We start from the raw sequence: 18,663 nt of genomic DNA, 5'->3' as shown, positions 1-18,663 counted from the left end.
CCAAAATTCTTTTGCCTGTTTTGATTTGACCAGGGGACAGCGATGACTTCACATTCTATATAGATGCGTGATAGAATATCAGAAACATATTGCATGTAGTTGCTACAAGATCTCTTCGGTGTGACTTCCTCGACCACATCCTTTCCGTGGACGGAGTGTCATGTGGGTGTATATAACGTTCGTTAGAGTCCCTGAGGCAGCTCAATTTGGTATCTGCCTTGTCAGTTATCTCAACCATAATACGTTCCCACAGTCTACAACAGGCGACCCTCAAAATATCAAGTCATTGGGAGTTGTCCAGTAGACAAATTATTGCAATGGAGGCAATCCGCTTCCTGCCTCCCCAATGAACTAAACATCTTCCAACTTTTCTTTCCTCGTTTGGCATCTTCCTGCCGAAACAACTGCCCACAACAACACAACATAGCCCACCATGGACTCTACACCAGCAGCCACTGGTGCTTTGTTGCAGTCCCAAGACCATAGGGACTTGCTGGACGTCATTGACACACTGCGATCCCAGGGCCTCAGTCGCTTCGTGGATTTGCCACAGATCATTGTCTGCGGTGACCAGTCCTCGGGGAAGAGTTCTGTTCTGGAGGCCATCTCTGGAATGTCATTTCCTACCAAGGTGAGTTACCAACAATCACCAGTCTTTATTGTCACGTATGGACGTCTCTTACTGAATTTTCCAATTACCTTTCACAGGATACGCTCTGTACTCGGTTTGCCACAGAACTCATATTGCGACGCAACCCCTCTGTCGGCATCCATGTCAGCATTCACCCTGGTCCTGATCGATCTCCCAAGGACAAGCAGATACTCGAGGCGTTCAAGTACACGCATGATGATCTAGATATTGGCGAAGCCATTGATCAAGCCAAAAATGCGATGGGACTGGACGGAGGTGACGCTGTTTTCAGTGCCGACGTCCTTCGAATTGAAGTCTCTGGGCCAACTCAGCCGCACCTCACCATCGTTGATCTCCCAGGCCTTTTTTTGGCCGGTAATAAGGATCAGTCTGAAGCAGACGCCAAGCTTGTTGAGTCTCTTGTGCTTTCTTACATGAAGAAGCCTCGCAGCATTATTTTGGCGGTTGTTTCTGCAAAGAGCGACTTCGCCCTTCAACAGGTTACTCGCCATGCTCGCGTATTGGATCCTCAAGGTATGCGCACCCTAGGGCTTATTACAAAGCCTGACACGTTGGATCATGGATCCGATAGTGAGCGATTTTATTTGGAACTCGCCCAGAACAAGGACGTCCGATTTCGTTTGGGGTGGCATGTGCTCCGCAACAGAACCTACACAGAGCGCGAGGCGTCCACAGTCAAACGTGCCAGAATTGAGACAGATTTCTTCTCTCAAGGCGTTTGGATTGCGCTCAATACATCACAGCTCGGCGTCGCAGCGTTGAAGACACGACTGAGCCATGTTTTACGGGATCAAATCCTGCAGCAACTTCCCAGTGTCCTTGGTGATGTCAGCGCTGGAATCCAGCAGTGCAAGGATAAAATCGCCAGGCTGGGTACATCAAGGGAAAAGCCACCGGAGCAGCGAAGATACCTCCTGATAGCAAGCACCGAGTTCCTAAACTTGATGAGAGCTGCGGTCGACGGCGTATACACCCACGCCTTCTTTGCCAGTTCCGAAGATCCGACCTCTCGTGCAAGGCGTCTTAGAGCCGTCGTGCAAAACACACTCTACGACTTTGCGCAACAAATGCTCACCAAGGGTCACGCCTGTACGATCCAAGATGGTCAAGTTGGCAAAGATAGTCGTTGTATCTCACGCTCTGACTACATTGGCGAAGTGAAAGTCCTCATGGAGGGCAGCCGTGGACGCGAGTTGCCCGGCACCTACCAACCCCTTATCGTCGCTGAGCTTTTCAGTAAGCAATGCAGACCTTGGAAGGGGCTGGTGGTAGATCTGTCCGACCGTATCCTCAAGTCTAGCCTCGCAACTGTCAGTGCGACTTTTCGCTACATCGTTGATGAGAATACGGCCGAGTCGCTACTGAGAGAGATCGTTGAGCCATCATTGGGAAAGCTACGAGATAGCTTGAGCACGAAAGTTGAAGAGATCTTGGAGCCGCACCTATCAGGACACCCAATCACGTACAACCACTACCTGACCGAAAACGTGCAGAAGGCGCAAGCAGCTAGACACCGCCGTGAGCTTGAGAGCCAGCTGAGGGCCTTCTTCGGCGAGAGTAACTTCCGTAACAGTAACATCAAAATGGACGTCAATCCAATGCTTTTGCTGAGAACTCTCTCGTCGACCTCTGAGCCAGATATGGACACTGTCTCTTGCTCTATGGCGACCGATATGATGGAAGCATACTACAAGGTTCGGGGGAGCTGTCCCAATACTGATTCTCGAGGTCCACCAGCTGACAGGTCACAGGTTGCTTTGAAGAAGATCATTGATGATGTCAGCGTCCTTGCCATTGAGCAGTGCCTCATACAGAAGCTTCCATACCTTCTAACTCCGGAGATCGTCTATGATTTCAAGGATGAGACTGTGAAGCGTCTTGCAGGGGAGAGCCAAGAGAATTCGTCCGAGAGAACTCGCACAATGGACAAGCTGCGAGTATTGGAGAGTGGCATGACTGAGTTGAAACGATTGAAGAGACATGAGCCTGTGACGGTCAAAACCGAGGTATGTACACGGACTGATGGTGGCTGTCCGATCTGAGAGCTAACCATGAGATCGCATTCGAAGTAATGCGCCGTCCTGGTGGATGAGTAGCCGCAACCCCGGATTGGCGATGGCGAACCAGAGGAGAAGGGAAAATAGAGTGCGGCGCACGACCATCAGATGCCCCCTGCTCTAGACTCTCCCACACCGACTACGACTACCCTAAGGCGTGGATCCCAGTCTGTGCATGGAAATGAGTAGGGATTCTCGGATATGGCAAATGCAGAAGAAAGGCGAAAAGCCCATATTTTGATTCAATTGGTAGCTGATGTGGCACCGGGCGGGCGTGCAGTTGCTTGCCAAGCGAAGCTCAGTGTTGTTCGTAGCTGCTTCGTAGCCACTTCCGTACATGCAATTCCTGGTTGTCCGGGATGCGGACAGTAGACATCGCATATTTTCCCATGCGCCTGGCCAGTATTTCTCACCCGCCATATATCCTATTCGTGGGTGATATTCGTGGCCCGTCTGTTTATCATCACAACGAGTAGAAACTACATTTCTAATCAAAGAACCAAAACAATTGTTTGTATTGGAGTAGGAGCTGGCTACTCACACTATCCCAGGATCGTGTGTTCCCCCGCCAGTGGAGTTTGAACGGACCAGGTTGTACGGAGTAGTCGGTCTGTGATCCGTACATTGTAAAATGCCAAAAAAGCACATGCCTCGCTCAAATGCAATGCTGTCTGTTCTCAACAAAAGAGATAAGATGTGATATCGTTCCCTCTCTCTCAAACCTCTCAAAGGCTCCAATTGAATGCCAGATTTCCAATGCCCCCCAAATGACTCCCGAAACTCCATCAAAAGTGCCAAACATTTTTTAATCCAAGATCCCAAGCATGCCCGCTTTCCCGTCATCTTCCCGCGATGTAGTGTCCCCGTCCTATCCAAGGACATCCCGTCATTCCGTAAATCGTAGAGCCGTCAATCCAAAAAGCCCAAAGTGGACATGTTCTTGTTTTTGTTGTTGTATTTTCCCCTTCTCTCAGAGCTCTTTGAGCTTGTAACCCGGCGAAGCCTTGTTGAATAGTTGTGTGACTTGGAGGCCCAGGACGAATACGATCATGAGGGCCTCGAGGCTGAGGAGGCCGATCCAGGCCCCGTCGAGGGCGGCGGCGGCGACTTCGAACCCGCCGATGCTCAGCAGCGGCTGCATAGATTCCATCTTGTAATAGAGTGGTCGGTAGGAGATCTGAACCAGCAGGAAGGCTAGGTAGACGTAGTAGGTATACCAGTAGGGTCTGTGATGTTACCCCTCACCACGAGCGGTGTAAGTTGTTAGTGGTATGGCTAATATGATGTAGTAGTCTCTTTCACAAGTGAGGCGGGATAGATCATGGGTTTTATATATATTGGAAACCGAATTGAAAGAAAGAATTTGCCGTGCTCGACGGCTTCTTCTTGTTCGTCTCCTCTCTCTTGCGTTACCGCTATACCCCAAGGAAAAAAAAAATCAAAACCGGTATGTAGGGGCAAGGGTCGGTTCGCGTTACCGCTGGTATGATGGGGGATGCTATTGTTGCGGTGAAGGGGCGAAGGGGAGCACCAACCACCAATTACTTGTAGTAGCGTAGCTCATGTATTGCTGCCCTATGAGTGGAGGAATGCGGATCTTGGAGCGATAACCATATTCTGGTATGGGTTCAGGTGGGCTTACAACATGCGAACATGAGCATAAAAATGAGTGAAAGAGGAGTTCACACAAAGAAGAGATGAAGAGGCACACTGATTGACAAGATTGAAGGAAAGAGGCAAGCACGCGACAGCGCCCCTCTCAACAATTGGTCTGCTCTTGTATGCACACAGTTTTCATACGCACAAAGGCAGATGGCAGATGGTGGGGGTGGTAAGAGACACAACAAAGTCAGGCGACTCGACAGGACTTAAAATAGCCGCTGTAGGATCAAGGAAAAGAAGAAGAAGGAATGGCAAGGTATATGTATATGCAAGTAGGTATGTATAAAGAAACAGGTTAGCGAGAAAGAAAGACTCACTTAGATCGCTCGTTAATGACAGTCCATCGCGGCCGGGGCTCCATCCACGACTGCGAAACCTGGAAGACGACGACGAAGGCGGAGCCGATGAAAAGCCAGATGAGGAGCATGCGATCCAGCAGGCTCAACTCGTAATGAGGGAGGTAGGCTTCTAATACCTGCATGCTGTATATTTTTTGCCTTTCCTTCGCTTTAATATTACTTGCCTAAGGTTTCGTATATTCAAATTGGCGTTGCGTCTTGCTTTGTTTCCCGAGGGGCCCTGCTTTGATCGTTCTCGTTAATGCTTAAAGCGTTCAAAAACTCGCTGGCTTCCGGCCTTCCGCGCGTAGTGCTGGCGTCCCGCTTGACTTTAGGTGTTCAATCTAAAACGGACGGATCGTCTCTAGATCATGGAGAAGCAGTAAATAGTGTATGAGATGCGGAATGCAACTATGCTTTCGAAATGGCAAAATGCGGACGAGTCAAGCAGGACCGGGTCTGGATCAAAGGAAGGATGCGAGGATTGTGTTGAAGAAAACAAAGACACGCTGTCCTTCGGCAAATGGTGCATACGGAATACTCAAGGATCGATTGGCTTTTTCTATTCTCGGCTTCGGCGTAGCAATGCACTCTGGCACTGTAGATGTGGTGGTGGTGTGTGGTATTCGGCCCGCGGCAACGGCTGAGTCTGGGGGAACAAGTACCAAGGATTCGGAGGATGGCCAGGCCAGGCGCACAGTCACTAGGATGGGTCGAGTTTGATGGAAGTTTTGGTGGAGATTGAAAACCAGAGAGCATCAGCCATGTGCTACTCAATACCACAAAAGACCCGACAGTGGCAGCTTGCAATATAAATGTCCCGGTCCCGATTGACTTGTTCAGATGCTGCTCATATGGCTGTTAATGACAGCTATTCTCTTTTGGAATTTACCCGGCCAAAAGGATCGCTGCAGGGACCTGTTTCCCCCGCATGAAACGCTGTCAGCCATCTTCCAGGGGTGGATGGATTTGTACCAAGACTGCTCGACAGGGTGGATGTGTCAGAAGATGTGTTGGGCTTCAAGAGCGTTCGTTGACAATGAGGAGACCTGGTCTACGATATGGGTCGAGGATCGTGCACAAGCATCCGACCGCAAGGGGTCTACGTGTAAGTAAACACTTGATTGGGTTTGCGTTGGTCATTATGGGTAGTATACAGATGTTTATGTAAGTTGTCTATGTGCGAGTGCCAGTATTGCGCAAGTGCCATTGCGAAGTGGATGAGAGTCGTTGAAACATAAAAACGCCTAGCAGCTCCAGTGGGCTTTCGCGTCCCTTTTATGTACACACCGGGAGGCAGTCCATACCTAGCTTCCTCGCCAAATGCAACCCGAACTCCGTGGAGCAGAAAAGTGGTGATGGTATTGTTGTTGTTGTTGTTGTTGTTGCTGTCGTCGAACGTCCGAACCCCTCTATTTTGGATGGGTGGGGATTTATCGATTCTTCCGCAAATTTTCGAGCCTCTCCTGCTCCCGTACATCACCGCCGGATGCCTTCCACCACACATCACCTCCCCAGCGGACCGCCCGCTCGATTGTGGATGTAGGCGTAACGGCCGGTCGGACGTCGAGGTAGAAGACAGGCTCGCCGTTCTCCTCCTCTCCGCCGGAATAGTAATCGATGACGTAGCGGATCTCCTTCTTGCGACCGTTGGTCTCGCGCGAAACATACCAATCGTGACGGTCGAATGGTGGTTCAGTCCTAGGTTCTTGTGTTAGCACACACTGTCCCTTCATCTCATGGTCATATGGGAAGAGGAATCATGACGAGGCAAGACTTACTGGAACATGGCGGGGTATAGCCATCCCATGACCTGGAACATAGCCGCCTTAGGCGTCATATCCTTGGGGCGCCCCTGGAACCTCACCAGACTGGGCGAGAGCTCCTCCACCTCCTTGTCGTAACCGTACTTCCTGGCCATGCGGTCGAAGTTCTGCTCGCCCTGGCTGCACATCTGAATGCCCTTGAAGAGACCGCCGGCGAAGCGCTTCTCCCACTCCATGATCTCGGCCCACGCGCCCTCGTTCAGGAAGTTGTGTACGCTCACCATACTCTCCACCGCCGTGACGTCGGTATCCGAATAGCCCTTGCGCAGTAGCGCATTGTACATCTGTTGTGGCGAGGGGTACTCCCAGTTGCCGGTGCCGTCACCCCGGGGTATCGTCGATGGCTCGCGCTCGGTGGGCAGGGCCTGGGTCTGGGATGGCGCCTTCTCCTGCGAAAGGTCGGGGAACATGTAGTTTAAGGGGTTGAGCTTCGAGAGTGTCGACTTCGGCTCGGGCGCCGACGACCTGGCGGCGTGGGGGACGGGGCAGGACGAGGGTGGCGTCATCGCGGCAGCGGCCGCATCGTGTTTTACGGGGCAGGCGGCGGGAGGCGTCATGGCATCTGCAGCCTTTTGGTGCTTGTGCATGGGACACTCCGGCTGTGAGACATTAGTACCCCGGAAGTTTGGCCGGATGAACAGCGGCGTCGACGGCTTACCGGTGGTGATCTGCCATCAGTAGGGAATTTGTGAGGGGGCATAGGCTTGGTCGGAGCACCAGCCAGTGTGGTCTGCGGACCGTCTGCCCAGAACCAACCCATGTTTGCGAATGAAGAAGTGAAGAGATGCGAAGAGACCAGAGGGTATAGTGAAATCAAGCAAGTGTTGGTACAGCAATTGAAAATGGCCGTTGATGTTAGGTAGGCAACTCAATCAATGGTTCGAGAAGGGCAATGATAGTCAAGATTGTGATAAGAATGCATGCTATGCTGGCCTGGCATGCGAGCAACTTTTGGCAGTTGCACTTAAAAGTTTTAGCGGGTCGCGGCGAAAGACGGGAAGCAGAAAAAGTCGCTGTTCCTCTCCACTCATAAGCCGCGAAAAGCACATGCGCCAGCCTAAAGGCGCGGGTGATGTACGTCACCGCAAATGTCCATTACGGAATGTGGCCATCGAGGTACCTGCGCGTCCAGTTCTACGATCTGGCGGCATTGTCTACCGATCTGACAGTCCACCATTCTCCAGGGCAGAAAGCTTATATTCTCCTGATCCAAATCTCGACAACTTGTGGGCGACGCCAAATGAACAAGCTGGCAGACATTCTGTTGCCATAATGCCCACGAATACAGCCCGGAAACAACCCCCAGCGACTTGACGAGAATGAGGACCGCCCTCCTCTTCGGCCGCCTGTGCGCACGCCGAGGTACAGCCCAGATAGCCCCCAGACTGCCGAGATGTTTCTCCCCTCCATCGCAACACTCGACATTGTCCGCATTTAAGCGGTTCTCCTCTTCCTCGGGATCACGGTCGCGACCGGCGCAATCTACAGTTCTCCTGGCCGCTGCGCAGGGCACGCTCTTAGGTACGGCCGCCTTCGTCAAGCTATCGGAAAAGGACAATGAGCCCGGCGACGAAGATCAGACCTCCGAGGGGCGCATGCTCGAGGTCTCGAGAGACGAGATTGAGAAAAAGAAAGACGACACCAGCCATGGTTTTACCAAGCTCCGGCATAATATTGTATATTATCTAGATGTATATCTCTGGGAACCCCTTTGTACCGGCGTTCGGTTTCTGCAACTGGTTACCATTTTCGTCCCTGTAATATTAGCCGTCCCTGCCATATGGGTAGGTGCGCGACAACCAGATCACGACAATGAGCGAAGCGGGACGCTCTGGTGGTATGGCTTTTTGGTCCAGTCCATGGAATGGTCTGGCCCAGCATTTATCAAGGTATGTCATCAACTGCTGTCGACCTTTGAGCGGCGAGACGCTTACATGTGAAAATAGCTCGGCCAATGGGCGGCATCTCGAACCGATATCTTCCCCGACGAAATGTGTGAAATCATGTCCAAGCTACACTCCAACGCACCCGCCCACCCCATGCGCGAAACGAGGCGCACTATTGAGGCTGCTTTCAACGGTCGAGCTTTCGAGGACATATTCGAGGAATTCGACGAGAAGCCCCTTGGCGTGGGTGCTATCGCCCAGGTGTACAAGGCGAAGCTGAAGGCCAATTTGGCCGCGCCTGCCGACACCGATGTCGTGGACAAGGAGGCCAAGATACGCCAGAAGGTTCGCAAGAACGTGGACACAGTTTTGAAGAGTACACCACAGCGTGTGCCCTCCAGTTCCGTTGCGATAAAGGTCCTGCATCCTCGGGTGGAAAGGACGGTGCGGCGCGATCTGCGGATCATGGGCTTCTTTGCCAACGCGCTCAACATGATTCCAACCATTGAGTGGTTGTCGCTCCCCGACGAGGTCGTGCAGTTCGGCGAGATGATGAAGCTGCAGCTGGACCTGCGTATTGAGGCAGCCAACCTAGCCAAGTTTCGTAAGAACTTCAAGGACCGAAGCACGGCGTGGTTTCCCTACCCCTATCTTGACTTCACGACTCGCAACGTCCTGATCGAGGAGTTCGCGCAAGGCATCCCCTTGGCGGACTTCTTGGAGAATGGTGGCGGCACCTTCCAGAAGGACATAGCGCAAGAAGGCCTCGATGCCTTCTTGCGTATGCTGCTCCTCGACAACTTTGTCCACGCTGACTTGCACCCGGGCAACATCATGGTGCGCTTCTACAAAGCCCAGCAGCCGGACTTGCCCAAGTTGCAGCGCCACGATGAGGGACATTCCAAGGATCAGCACGACGTCACTGAAGAGGTTTTGGCACGGCTGCGCCCCTACCGCAAGCGCAAGGACACAACCGCATGGAACGCCGAGTTGAAGAAGATCGATGCCGAAGGGTTCCGCCCGCAGCTGATCTTCATCGACACGGGTCTAGTCACAGAACTGAACGCCACGAACCGCCGCAACTTTCTAGACCTTTTCAAGGCCGTGGCTGAGTTCGACGGGTACAAGGCCGGTCATCTGATGTGCGAGCGCTGCCGACAGCCCGACGCCGTTATCAACAAGGAGATCTTCGCTCTGAAGATGCAGCACCTTGTCCTGAACGTCAAGAGCAACACGCTGGCGCTGGGCAATGTCAAGATTGGCGACATTCTTCAAGAAGTGCTGGGCATGGTACGGGGCCATCACGTCCGTCTCGAGGGCGACTTCGTCAACGTCGTCATCAGCATCTTGTTGTTGGAAGGTATTGGTCGCAACTTGGACCCTGACACCGATATCCTCAGCAGCAGTTTGCCCATCTTGCGGCAGCTCGGTGCCCGTGGCGGCGCGGACATGGTGAAGGGAGGCGATTTCTCCATGCTGATGGTTTGGGTTGGCTTGGAGGCGCGCCGCTTCATGCAGGCCAGCATTGAAGATGTACGTTTTTATTTCCCCTATCCCCCCCTTTCGGCTTCGTTGTAGTATGTCCTTCTACTAATCGTCTTCTTTCTAGGTTGAGAAATGTGTCAAGTATGACTTACTGTCGCCAAACATCTAATATGGTAATATTGTAAGGACGGCATTGGCGCTTTGTTTCTGGCAAGCATATTCTGGGCGTTTCAACTCGGGGTGACTGGGGGTTGGTGCATGGCATATAAACGATATTCTAGACTTGAAACGGGAAAACAAAGTCACGCAGCTCACAAATCAACTCTTAATCGTCATGAAGGTATTATTGTGTGTATTACTTGTCCTACAGAGCTCGCTCGCTTTACCTGGAAATGGCCATCACTGTTTTACAATACCACAGGGTCGACAGCCTGCAGGCAATACAAGACGCGGATTGCGAAAGCGACGAACAGCATCACCAGTAACGCCCGCCTGCCTTACCAAATGGGATTCTGCGTCGCCTTGCCTATTGGGCCATCCGCCCGTTCGTCCACATTCTTTTGGTTGGGCATCCTGGTACTACTACTTGGTCTGCGTAGCCAGCTGGACGACCTGGTCGACTAGCGCCTTGCTCTCCTTGGGCGCGTTCTTGGTGACCTTGTCGCGCAGGTGGTCGACCTGCTGCCCGGCGGCCTTGGGCGGGTTCCCCTGCGCCGTCTGGATGCGGCTGACCTGCATGGCCAGGAAGAACTTGGGGATCTTGAGGGCCGCCACGTTGCCGCCCACGCTGCGGATCCCGGCCTCGGTCGCCGTGTAGACGTCCAGCATGGCCTGGAACTGCTTCAGGTCCGTCTTGGCCAGCGACGTCGGGTCCGTGGCGAACTTGTCGAGCGCGAAGGCCAGGGGCGTCTGCGTCTTGGACTGCGAGAAGTCGACGGAGCTGAAGGTCACGCCCGAGGCGGTCGAGACGTCCGGGACGCCGGACAGGGTCTTGACTTTGGCGTTGCAGGTGATGCTGCCCGCCAGCGTGGCGGCGACATCGGAGACTTCTTTGGGGAGCGTCTCGGTTCCGACTATGAAGCAGGCTTTTTGTTGCCGCGCCTGGACGGAGGCGGAGGTGGCGGGGCTGCTGCCGATGACGGTCTTGGTTTTGGAGGACGGGTGCGTGATCGGGACGGGCTCGTTCGCGAGCTCGATCACGGGCTTGCCCGTTACGAAGGGGACCTTGGCCTCCGGCGCAGGGGCGGGCGTGGGGGCTGCTAGGGAAAGCGAGGCGGCCAGGATGGCGGTGCTGAAGATTGTGGTGGTGCGCATTTTCGCGGCGGTTCCGGGTGGCTGCGGGGATGTGTATATACAAAAGTCTCTTGGCTCTCTCTCGTATGGATCGGATCCTTTGGTGGTATATGGGTAATGTCTAGACTGGCGAGTAACTTGTCTACAGACAGAAGACGTATAGCGTAACAGCAACACACTAATACAGCTTCAAACAAATGGGGGAAAAAAGACACAGTCTATGTTGATAAGAATAATTAATTAAACGAAGCGAAAGTAGTAGACCCTAACCAGAGGGGAGGGAGCGAAACAAGTCGAGGGCCCAAACGATCACGAACTAAACATAAAAGCCGTTGTGATGCGGAGGGAAAGGAAAGAAAGGAGCAGGCCAGGGAAACGGGAGGCCCGACGACATCTTATCTCGTTTTTTTCCCGTTTCTCTCTCTCTCTTGTTTCGGCGCCTGGGCAAGCAACATGTTTAAGGTCGGTGCCCACTCACGATGCTTGCCGGTTGGGGTTGCATGGGTGCCAACTGTCGTCGTCTCATGTTTCCTGAACCACGTTTGATGTGCGGCATGGCTTGAACAGAACGATCGGCCAGTCTCTCGCGCAATGGACTTCACACTGAACTATAATTCGGATTGACTTTACTAGACAGGCTTTCTATATAAATTTTGATTCTTTTCCTGTGAATCATTTGATGAAATCCGTATTATATTCAGACTTGCACATGTAGAGTGGACGAGTTGGAGCCGAAGCCTTCAGAGAGCCTCAATGCGGGTTTCCCCGGGCGTCTGAGACAATGCGGGGCCTAAACATTAGTGAGGCTCCTCTAGCCTACCTCCCCACTGAATTGGGTTTCAAGGGGGTTCGAGGCTCGAATCGCCCAGCTGTCTGCACTCATGGTTACCAAGCCATTTTGGGCCAGAAATAGGACGGGAACCAGTTCGCACCTCTTCCCCTCCTTGGTGCAATGAACAAATCCTCTAAGTAGTTGTATATCGGTATCCTGTCGTGGTTTCAAGACTCGGGTAGCAACCTCACGCGGGTTGGCGGGGTACCAAGAGATCTCCCCAGTGATCTTAGCCATTGATCGCTTCCTGATTTTCACCTCGAACTTAACTTTACCCAATTGGCACCGCTTGTCCCGATCATCCGCCCCGGGTTCACTTCAATTGGCATCTCGCGGCGTGTGTATAGTGGTATAATGGGTATAGTAATTAACTAATGGAAATGCTAAAAGACATTGGCGCTGTTTGTAAACCTCGACTTGCGTCGGAAACCCTAGTAATGAGAGTCTAGTTGTTGTCGTTAAAAGGAAAAAGGAAAGGAAAAGTTGTTGGTAGTTAGTTTTGCAGCCGTGTCGTCGTGCCCCTCATCCCGCCTCGTCTTCATTTCAATTCATTTTGTCTTCTTTTTCTCTTCTTTTTCACTTTCTCTTTTCTTCCTCCCTTCATCAGTGCTTCAGCGGCCAGTTGTCCGCATAGCTCCGTTCGATCTGCACGTCGTTCTGAATCCAGATCACGCCTTGCCGTCTGCCCTCCTCCTCGTCGGTGTCCACCACCTCCGGCCATGCTCCCAGCGCAGTCGACCCGGTCCTGCTGTGGTGATATCCCTTCTCCAGATCCGGCCCGTCGGCTTGCTGCAGCTGCGCCTCCTCCTCGATAAACGTAGTGTTTGTGGCGTGCGAGTCGCGCATATATGCCCGCTGCGGCCGCGACACCGGCCTGGGCGTCACCGCCGCCATCTGCATCGGGATCGACACCGACCGCGTCGTCCTCAGCGAGTCCGTCCGCATCGTCGATGAGTTCGACGCCGGCCGCGCCGCGGCGGCGGCGGCATGCTGGAGTAGGCCCTGCCCGCTGTCGCGCACCGACGACGCGAACTTGGAGTCGTCGTCCAGCAGCACCGCCGACTTGTGGTCGCCCCCCTCTGCTATGGGAGGGCCCTCCACCATGTCGAATTGTGGCAGCTGCTGGCTATGCCGCGAAGGGTGGCGTCCGTGCTGCCGGTTGCGCTGCGATCGGGCGTACGCACTCGCGACGTCGCGCTGGGTCTTTAGGTACAGTGGCCGCAGTGTCGGGATGCCGATGCAGATCATGGCGACGGCGATCTCGGCGCCGGCCCAGGCGAAGTAGGGGACGAAGTTTACTACGGGGTAGGGTCAGCGACATGACACAAGTAGGTCTGCGATTGCAAGGTTATTAGGTGCTTACGTGTGTAGTTATATACGTCTAGCCGGGAGAGAACTACGGTTCTGACGATGCCGCAAGCTCCGGCACTGTTCAGGGGTTCTTGTCAGCGTTTTGTTCGTGGGTGGGTGGGGCAATGTCCGGTTCGTAGACTGCGACTTACATAACTCCCAGACTCATGCCGCCAGCCAACATGACTTTCTCGCGCTGCGGCATGCGCAGCTCCTTGATGAATAACCAAGGAAATATCGCGAATAAGAAATCGCAGGCACTAGACCAAACTGGATAACGAAGTCAGCAACATGTTCTACCCCGCTTCCACTCCCCCTTCCTCGTGCTGTTGAACTTACCACCGAGCATAACGCTCATGGGCTGGATCTCAATGTTCCACTTGCCCGGGGTGCGCAAGGGATCCCAGCTGGTGCGAATGGGCGTGGTTTGGTTCCATAGCATGACGACGAGGGCAATGGAGGTGCCGCAGGTGACGATAATGGCGGCCCATAGTGCAATCTGCTGCCAGCGAGCCTGGACTACCCTCAAAAGAAACAGGCCCATGGATAATTTGGCCATGGCGTTGCCCGTGATGGCGAAGCTGTTGGCTACGTACGTCCAGAAGATGGCATCGCTCGACTCGGCGATACTCAGGCCCCAGAAGCTCTTCCCGAGGCCGTGGTGCACGGCGACCTGGATGAAGACGGTGAAGCAAAGTAGGAATATCTGTGGAAAGAGAGGTTAGCATGTTTCTATCGCCTCTGCGACTCGTCCCAGCAGAGTGGATGAGTGTAGCATTTGACTTGAGTCAGTCAATCAAGGTTTACTTACACCAGTCCATGCGTACATGTGGTCCTCGATGCCGACGAACTTGACGATATGCCGCCGCGTGTAAAGGCGAGCCACGACCAATGTGAGCGAGAAGGCCGTCAACGCCCACATGGCTATGGCTAGCTCGAGGCCGGTATTCATCTTGGTATCGCGAGCCCACCCAGGCGGCGTATCAGATGCGCAAGCGCATGAGGGTGAGGCCGCGATGTGATGCTAAGATGGTAGTGTAAACTTGTTCTCACGGTCACATGCGGACGAAACCTTGGAACGGCAACAGACGACGCCTTGGAAACCTTGGCCACAGAGTTTAGAGATGTAACAAGTATAAAAGAAGTAACTTGAAAAGAGGGCGAGGGAAGGTGTCGTGAGCGGCACGGAGGGTTGCACATGGACTAAGTAAGAGCGCACAACCATGCCCGGGCACCCACTTCTCCCGCGAACTAACAGAGCTAACAAGCGAACGCAATATCTCCGCAGCCAGTCAGGTCCCCAGCGGTCAAGATAACTGGCCGCAGGTTGCCTGAATTAGATAAACGGGCCGGAGTGGGAAAGTGGGATGGTAGCGACACTAGATCGCGTGATGGATATAAGGTTGGCTCAGGCCCGGGCGATATGGTCGAACGGATAGAGCATTCGATGGAGTTTTCTCCAACAAATGCCACCCGTGTCGAAGAATCGTTGGTTGCTGGAAAAAGAAAAGAGAAAAGCAGGCCATGGCCCCTCGACCCCTCCTCCGGGGTAGTATTGACTTTTTCTCTTTTCTTTTCCCTCGCCTGCTGCAACGATCAATACATGTCATATAACATGATGGATAACCGCCAACATCCACCGTACGCGTGGAGCTGAACAGAGAGAAGGGTCAGGAAAATAACGCCACCGAACGAATTGCAGTCCGTAGCGACCGCAGGCGACGAAAGACTCATTCATACATAACCCACAGCCTGGATTCGCCCAATGCAAGTGGATATGGATCTACGTTGGCTGGCAGGCTGGCTCATTGACTCGCAGGTAGCGCGCAGCGTGCAGAACTTCAGGGGGGTTATTCGCCTTTGCGGATTGGCTGCCAGGCAATCGTTTTGCGCCAATCACGGCTCGCATTGCCACTAGACGGCCGCCAAGCCTGCGACTCTGCACTCCCATAGGCCGTGCCCAGGGTTGGGGAATAAGCGCCGCCCACCCACTTGGTTTGCCCCGGTAGTGGAGCACACACACACAAGCCAGCCACTACAGAGAGTCCCCTGGCACTAACCTGCTTGTGCTACTACTAATTCGATCTCCGAACGACCAACAGGAAGGGCACATAACCAGGTTACAGCACGAATGGCGTACAGATCAAGGAATGGCGTCTCCTCTTTCCCTTGCGCAACGAGGGCTTTATGCTCTGGACGTCACTCTGTCCTGAGCAACCCCTGTCCATGCCCCTCCGATAGGCCAATGCATCACATTACTCATCTTGCGGCTTCGGTCATGTGATGCTCAGACGGCTTCTGGAATGGGCCTCTCAGACGGCCGGGCTGGGGTCTATGTCTGTCTCGCTCGCCCTGCCGGCGCCGAAGAAGCATGGGCGCGCGCACGGGTTGCCGTTTATGGCCTGGCGCGTATTGCTTCGATGCTGGTTGGGCCTTTCTGTCCATTATTTACATACATACCTACAGTAGGTGCATCCTTAGTGGTGAGGCGACCGGCCATGCTGTGCAGTCGGTTGCGACACCCCGGGGACCTAACGTCATCTGGTGCTGGTCCCGGAGAGAAAAATTGTACTAGGCCTCGACAATGGGTCGGTCTTTGCAGGACCTGCAACTGCTATTTTCGTCGTGGGAATTAGAAGTGGAGGAGAAAGGGACACACCAAGACAAGCTCCGCAGGGTAGGAAAAAGGATCCGATTGCCGAGCCTGCATCAAGTGGGCAGCCTCGATATTGATAAAGGGGTCCTCTCCAGTGTTGTGTCATTTCCGAGAGAACCCTCTTTGTCGTTTTACTTGGCATCGTATACTATGGAATAGCGTAAAAGATATTCCCACGTTGAAATGGTTATCGGAAATTTCGTTTACTTTTTTTCCTCTTTGCTTTGATACTCATGTTATCTGGAATCTAGCAGGCTCGGCTCTAGGGATAACACCAAGGTTATTTCAATGGTTTGGCTACTCAGGGGATACCACTGTGGCCTCGTTCTTCTGATTAAGGCTTTGCTGCATAGATCTATAGGATGTGGTCAGAACAAGTCATCCACAAGTCGGTGACTTTGTATGACAAGACCAATAAGAGATGCCTTAGAATAGGTGTTTTGTCAGATGGGCCCATGATATCTTATTACCACAATGCGGGATACTTGTTTGAAGAACAGAAAATGATGAATCTGCTTTATCATAGACAGTAATCATATCTTTTACATAGTTAGTGACTAGCAGATCACTAAGTTATCGAGTTTGGCAAACTCCTGCGCGACAACCTCAGCTGGGCAGCATGCACTATGCCACAGCACCAGGACGATGGCCTTCCGGTCCCCAACTCCCGCGCCACTCCCGAACCGGCCCATGATATGCTGCTGCCTGTCGGTTGCCTGGTGGGGGACGGCGTGTAAAACGGCATGCAACAGGTGGACTCCATTGTCAGCTGTGGCAAGTGCCGGCGGGCCCTCCGCACGCAGCTCAGGAGCTCCCCACTACGGCGAGCGACCCCTCCCCGTTTTGACGACATGGGCCTTCTTGGGGCCTCCTACGCGCGGGTCCAGACGGCCCTGCACACGCCCGGGGAGAATACGGCCCCGAAGGCGGCTGGCAGATTTACGCAGCTGCCCGGCTTGTTGCAGCTGGACCAGGCGCACTTTGAGTCTACCGCGCAAGTTCAATTCGCAATACATGCCAACTAAACTACCTTCACTTTCTATTCAATTGTACAAAGCAAGAACAATCATCTTATCCAACCACCTCAAGCTCAACCTTCCGACTACAAGGTCCAGGCAGGTCCTTTCCGTTCCTTTCATATCATCCACACCCACTTGACTTGCACAACAATTTTTCAGGTCTAGAGGAGAGCGCCTGTGTCTGCCGATATCCACCTGATTGCGCCTTCAACTGTCATTCATCAAGCCAGTATCGTCCAACAGCCACGGCTCACTGACTGACTACCCAACACCCATTATTCCATTGGCTCTGTCCAATCCGTTATTCCATTTCTCCCGTAACACCCAAACAACCAACCGAATTCCTCGGCAGTACCTACTTCCCCAGTACTTTGGAATAATACAACACCCATCATCGTGTTATTCCCAGGGCATCATGTCGACATTTCCCAAGTTCTCTAGCCTGGCTCCCGAGCTGCGCCACATGATTGTAAGTACTATCTTCATTTTTACACACCTATCATCTCAAAGGTAACTCGAAGTAGGCTAACCTGTGTTTGTAGTGGGATATGGCACTGGAGAACGAAGCCGATAACCGCATCGTCCTTGTGCACCGCCTCACATTGCGCGTTCTGCCCTCCAAAAGCCTAATCAGCCCAATCATGGCGGTCGACAAAGAGTCTCGAGAGCGAGCCCTCACACACTACAACGTCAAACTGAGCATCAGCACTTTCCCTGCGCCTTCGGTAACTCGGCCAGGCCCTGTGGAGAAATGGGATCATATTTATTCACGATCACGCGCCGAACGATTATTGAATGATCTGAGCGACGACGCTTCCAAGGGTTGCATCTACGTGAACTTGGCAAGAGACAAGTTCTTGCTTTCCTTTACATATTCCACGGCAAAACCACCTGGCATTGCCACGGATGATTGCGTTTCGGACCTGTTCAGTTATGCCAAGGTAGTCGAGACCCTGGGCCCAGGTTCTACGCGCGCATACAAAATGCATCAGCCTTGCGTCGGCCCCAAGCTTTCGCCTGAACAGTGCAACAAGATCACCAACGTCGTTCATCGACGTGGCCTTCACGAAGGTTACGTCAAGCCCTGGCCAGGCAAGATTTACTACCCAAGTGGTACAGCTTCGGTCTTATGGATGGCACAACGTTTCACAAAATTGAGTAACCCTACTACAGATGCCAAGTTCTTGGTCTTGGAAAGCCGGGATTACTGTGTGCTCATCCACAAAGTAATCCATGAGGGAGCGAAGTCATTGGAAATCGAGGAGTGGCAGACAGAGGATGATAAAAGACATGGATGGAGGGTTTGGAAGTCCATGAGTCCTCCTAAGTCGGCCTAATGATGAGATGATGGAATAATCATCAGTCCTCCGCCGGGACAATGACGATGGAATAAGCACGCAGACGATGGGAGTGTTCACACGTGGCATCGCAGGGGCGACAACAGGTATCTCTAGACACTGCATGGCACGAGATAGTACAATACAGACGAACGTTAGAGAAATCCCCATAAGCCTTGGTGGTGTGAAGAATGTTTTTGAGTTTATTGTTTTTGAGGTAACCTGCTCTTTGTGAGTCTTTTGTTTCTACCGGGGAGCCTTGGTATGAAT

At 53.0% G+C, this 18,663-nt stretch overlaps 8 protein-coding genes across 8 annotated transcripts; 4 read left to right on the top strand and 4 right to left on the bottom strand.

The window, feature by feature from the left end:
- Positions 1–433: 433 nt before the first annotated feature.
- PG985_014124 (P-loop containing nucleoside triphosphate hydrolase protein) lies at positions 434–2,724 on the top strand (the record flags this gene model as incomplete). The annotated part of the gene is made up of 4 exons (XM_066833890.1): positions 434–631; positions 709–2,346; positions 2,404–2,658; positions 2,722–2,724. 4 exons carry the CDS (start codon positions 434–436, stop codon positions 2,722–2,724), a joined length of 2,094 nt encoding a protein of 697 aa, XP_066678630.1.
- Positions 2,725–3,679: 955 nt separating this feature from the next.
- Positions 3,680–4,852, bottom strand: PG985_014123 (uncharacterized protein; the record flags this gene model as incomplete). Its single annotated transcript, XM_066833889.1, has 2 exons — positions 3,680–3,935; positions 4,689–4,852. The coding sequence occupies 2 exons, from the start codon at positions 4,850–4,852 to the stop codon at positions 3,680–3,682; spliced, it is 420 nt and encodes a 139-aa protein (XP_066678629.1).
- Positions 4,853–6,142: 1,290 nt separating this feature from the next.
- On the bottom strand, positions 6,143–7,295 carry PG985_014122 (Bccyc3; the record flags this gene model as incomplete). Its single annotated transcript, XM_066833888.1, has 3 exons — positions 6,143–6,410; positions 6,491–7,134; positions 7,194–7,295. 3 exons carry the CDS (start codon positions 7,293–7,295, stop codon positions 6,143–6,145), a joined length of 1,014 nt encoding a protein of 337 aa, XP_066678628.1.
- Positions 7,296–7,854: 559 nt separating this feature from the next.
- On the top strand, positions 7,855–10,075 carry PG985_014121 (uncharacterized protein; the record flags this gene model as incomplete). Its single annotated transcript, XM_066833887.1, has 3 exons — positions 7,855–8,424; positions 8,482–9,954; positions 10,031–10,075. The coding sequence occupies 3 exons, from the start codon at positions 7,855–7,857 to the stop codon at positions 10,073–10,075; spliced, it is 2,088 nt and encodes a 695-aa protein (XP_066678627.1).
- Positions 10,076–10,488: 413 nt separating this feature from the next.
- On the bottom strand, positions 10,489–11,220 carry PG985_014120 (uncharacterized protein; the record flags this gene model as incomplete). The annotated part of the gene is made up of 1 exon (XM_066833886.1): positions 10,489–11,220. The coding sequence occupies one exon, from the start codon at positions 11,218–11,220 to the stop codon at positions 10,489–10,491; it is 732 nt and encodes a 243-aa protein (XP_066678626.1).
- A 1,414-nt stretch (positions 11,221–12,634) lies between these two features.
- PG985_014119 (uncharacterized protein) lies at positions 12,635–14,333 on the bottom strand (the record flags this gene model as incomplete). Its single annotated transcript, XM_066833885.1, has 5 exons — positions 12,635–13,329; positions 13,395–13,459; positions 13,534–13,651; positions 13,721–14,087; positions 14,193–14,333. 5 exons carry the CDS (start codon positions 14,331–14,333, stop codon positions 12,635–12,637), a joined length of 1,386 nt encoding a protein of 461 aa, XP_066678625.1.
- A 2,447-nt stretch (positions 14,334–16,780) lies between these two features.
- On the top strand, positions 16,781–17,062 carry PG985_014118 (uncharacterized protein; the record flags this gene model as incomplete). The annotated part of the gene is made up of 1 exon (XM_066833884.1): positions 16,781–17,062. The coding sequence occupies one exon, from the start codon at positions 16,781–16,783 to the stop codon at positions 17,060–17,062; it is 282 nt and encodes a 93-aa protein (XP_066678624.1).
- A 409-nt stretch (positions 17,063–17,471) lies between these two features.
- PG985_014117 (uncharacterized protein) lies at positions 17,472–18,393 on the top strand (the record flags this gene model as incomplete). The annotated part of the gene is made up of 2 exons (XM_066833883.1): positions 17,472–17,525; positions 17,599–18,393. 2 exons carry the CDS (start codon positions 17,472–17,474, stop codon positions 18,391–18,393), a joined length of 849 nt encoding a protein of 282 aa, XP_066678623.1.
- Positions 18,394–18,663: the final 270 nt, after the last annotated feature.

Source organism: Apiospora marii (assembly GCF_038362585.1).
Source record: "Apiospora marii strain CBS 49790 chromosome Unknown utg000011l_segment0_segment0, whole genome shotgun sequence".
In the NCBI taxonomy this organism is placed as follows: Eukaryota; Fungi; Ascomycota; class Sordariomycetes; order Amphisphaeriales; family Apiosporaceae; genus Apiospora; species Apiospora marii.
The sequence above is the reverse complement of the archived record's forward strand: the minus strand, read 5'-3'. Positions and strand labels throughout refer to the sequence as shown.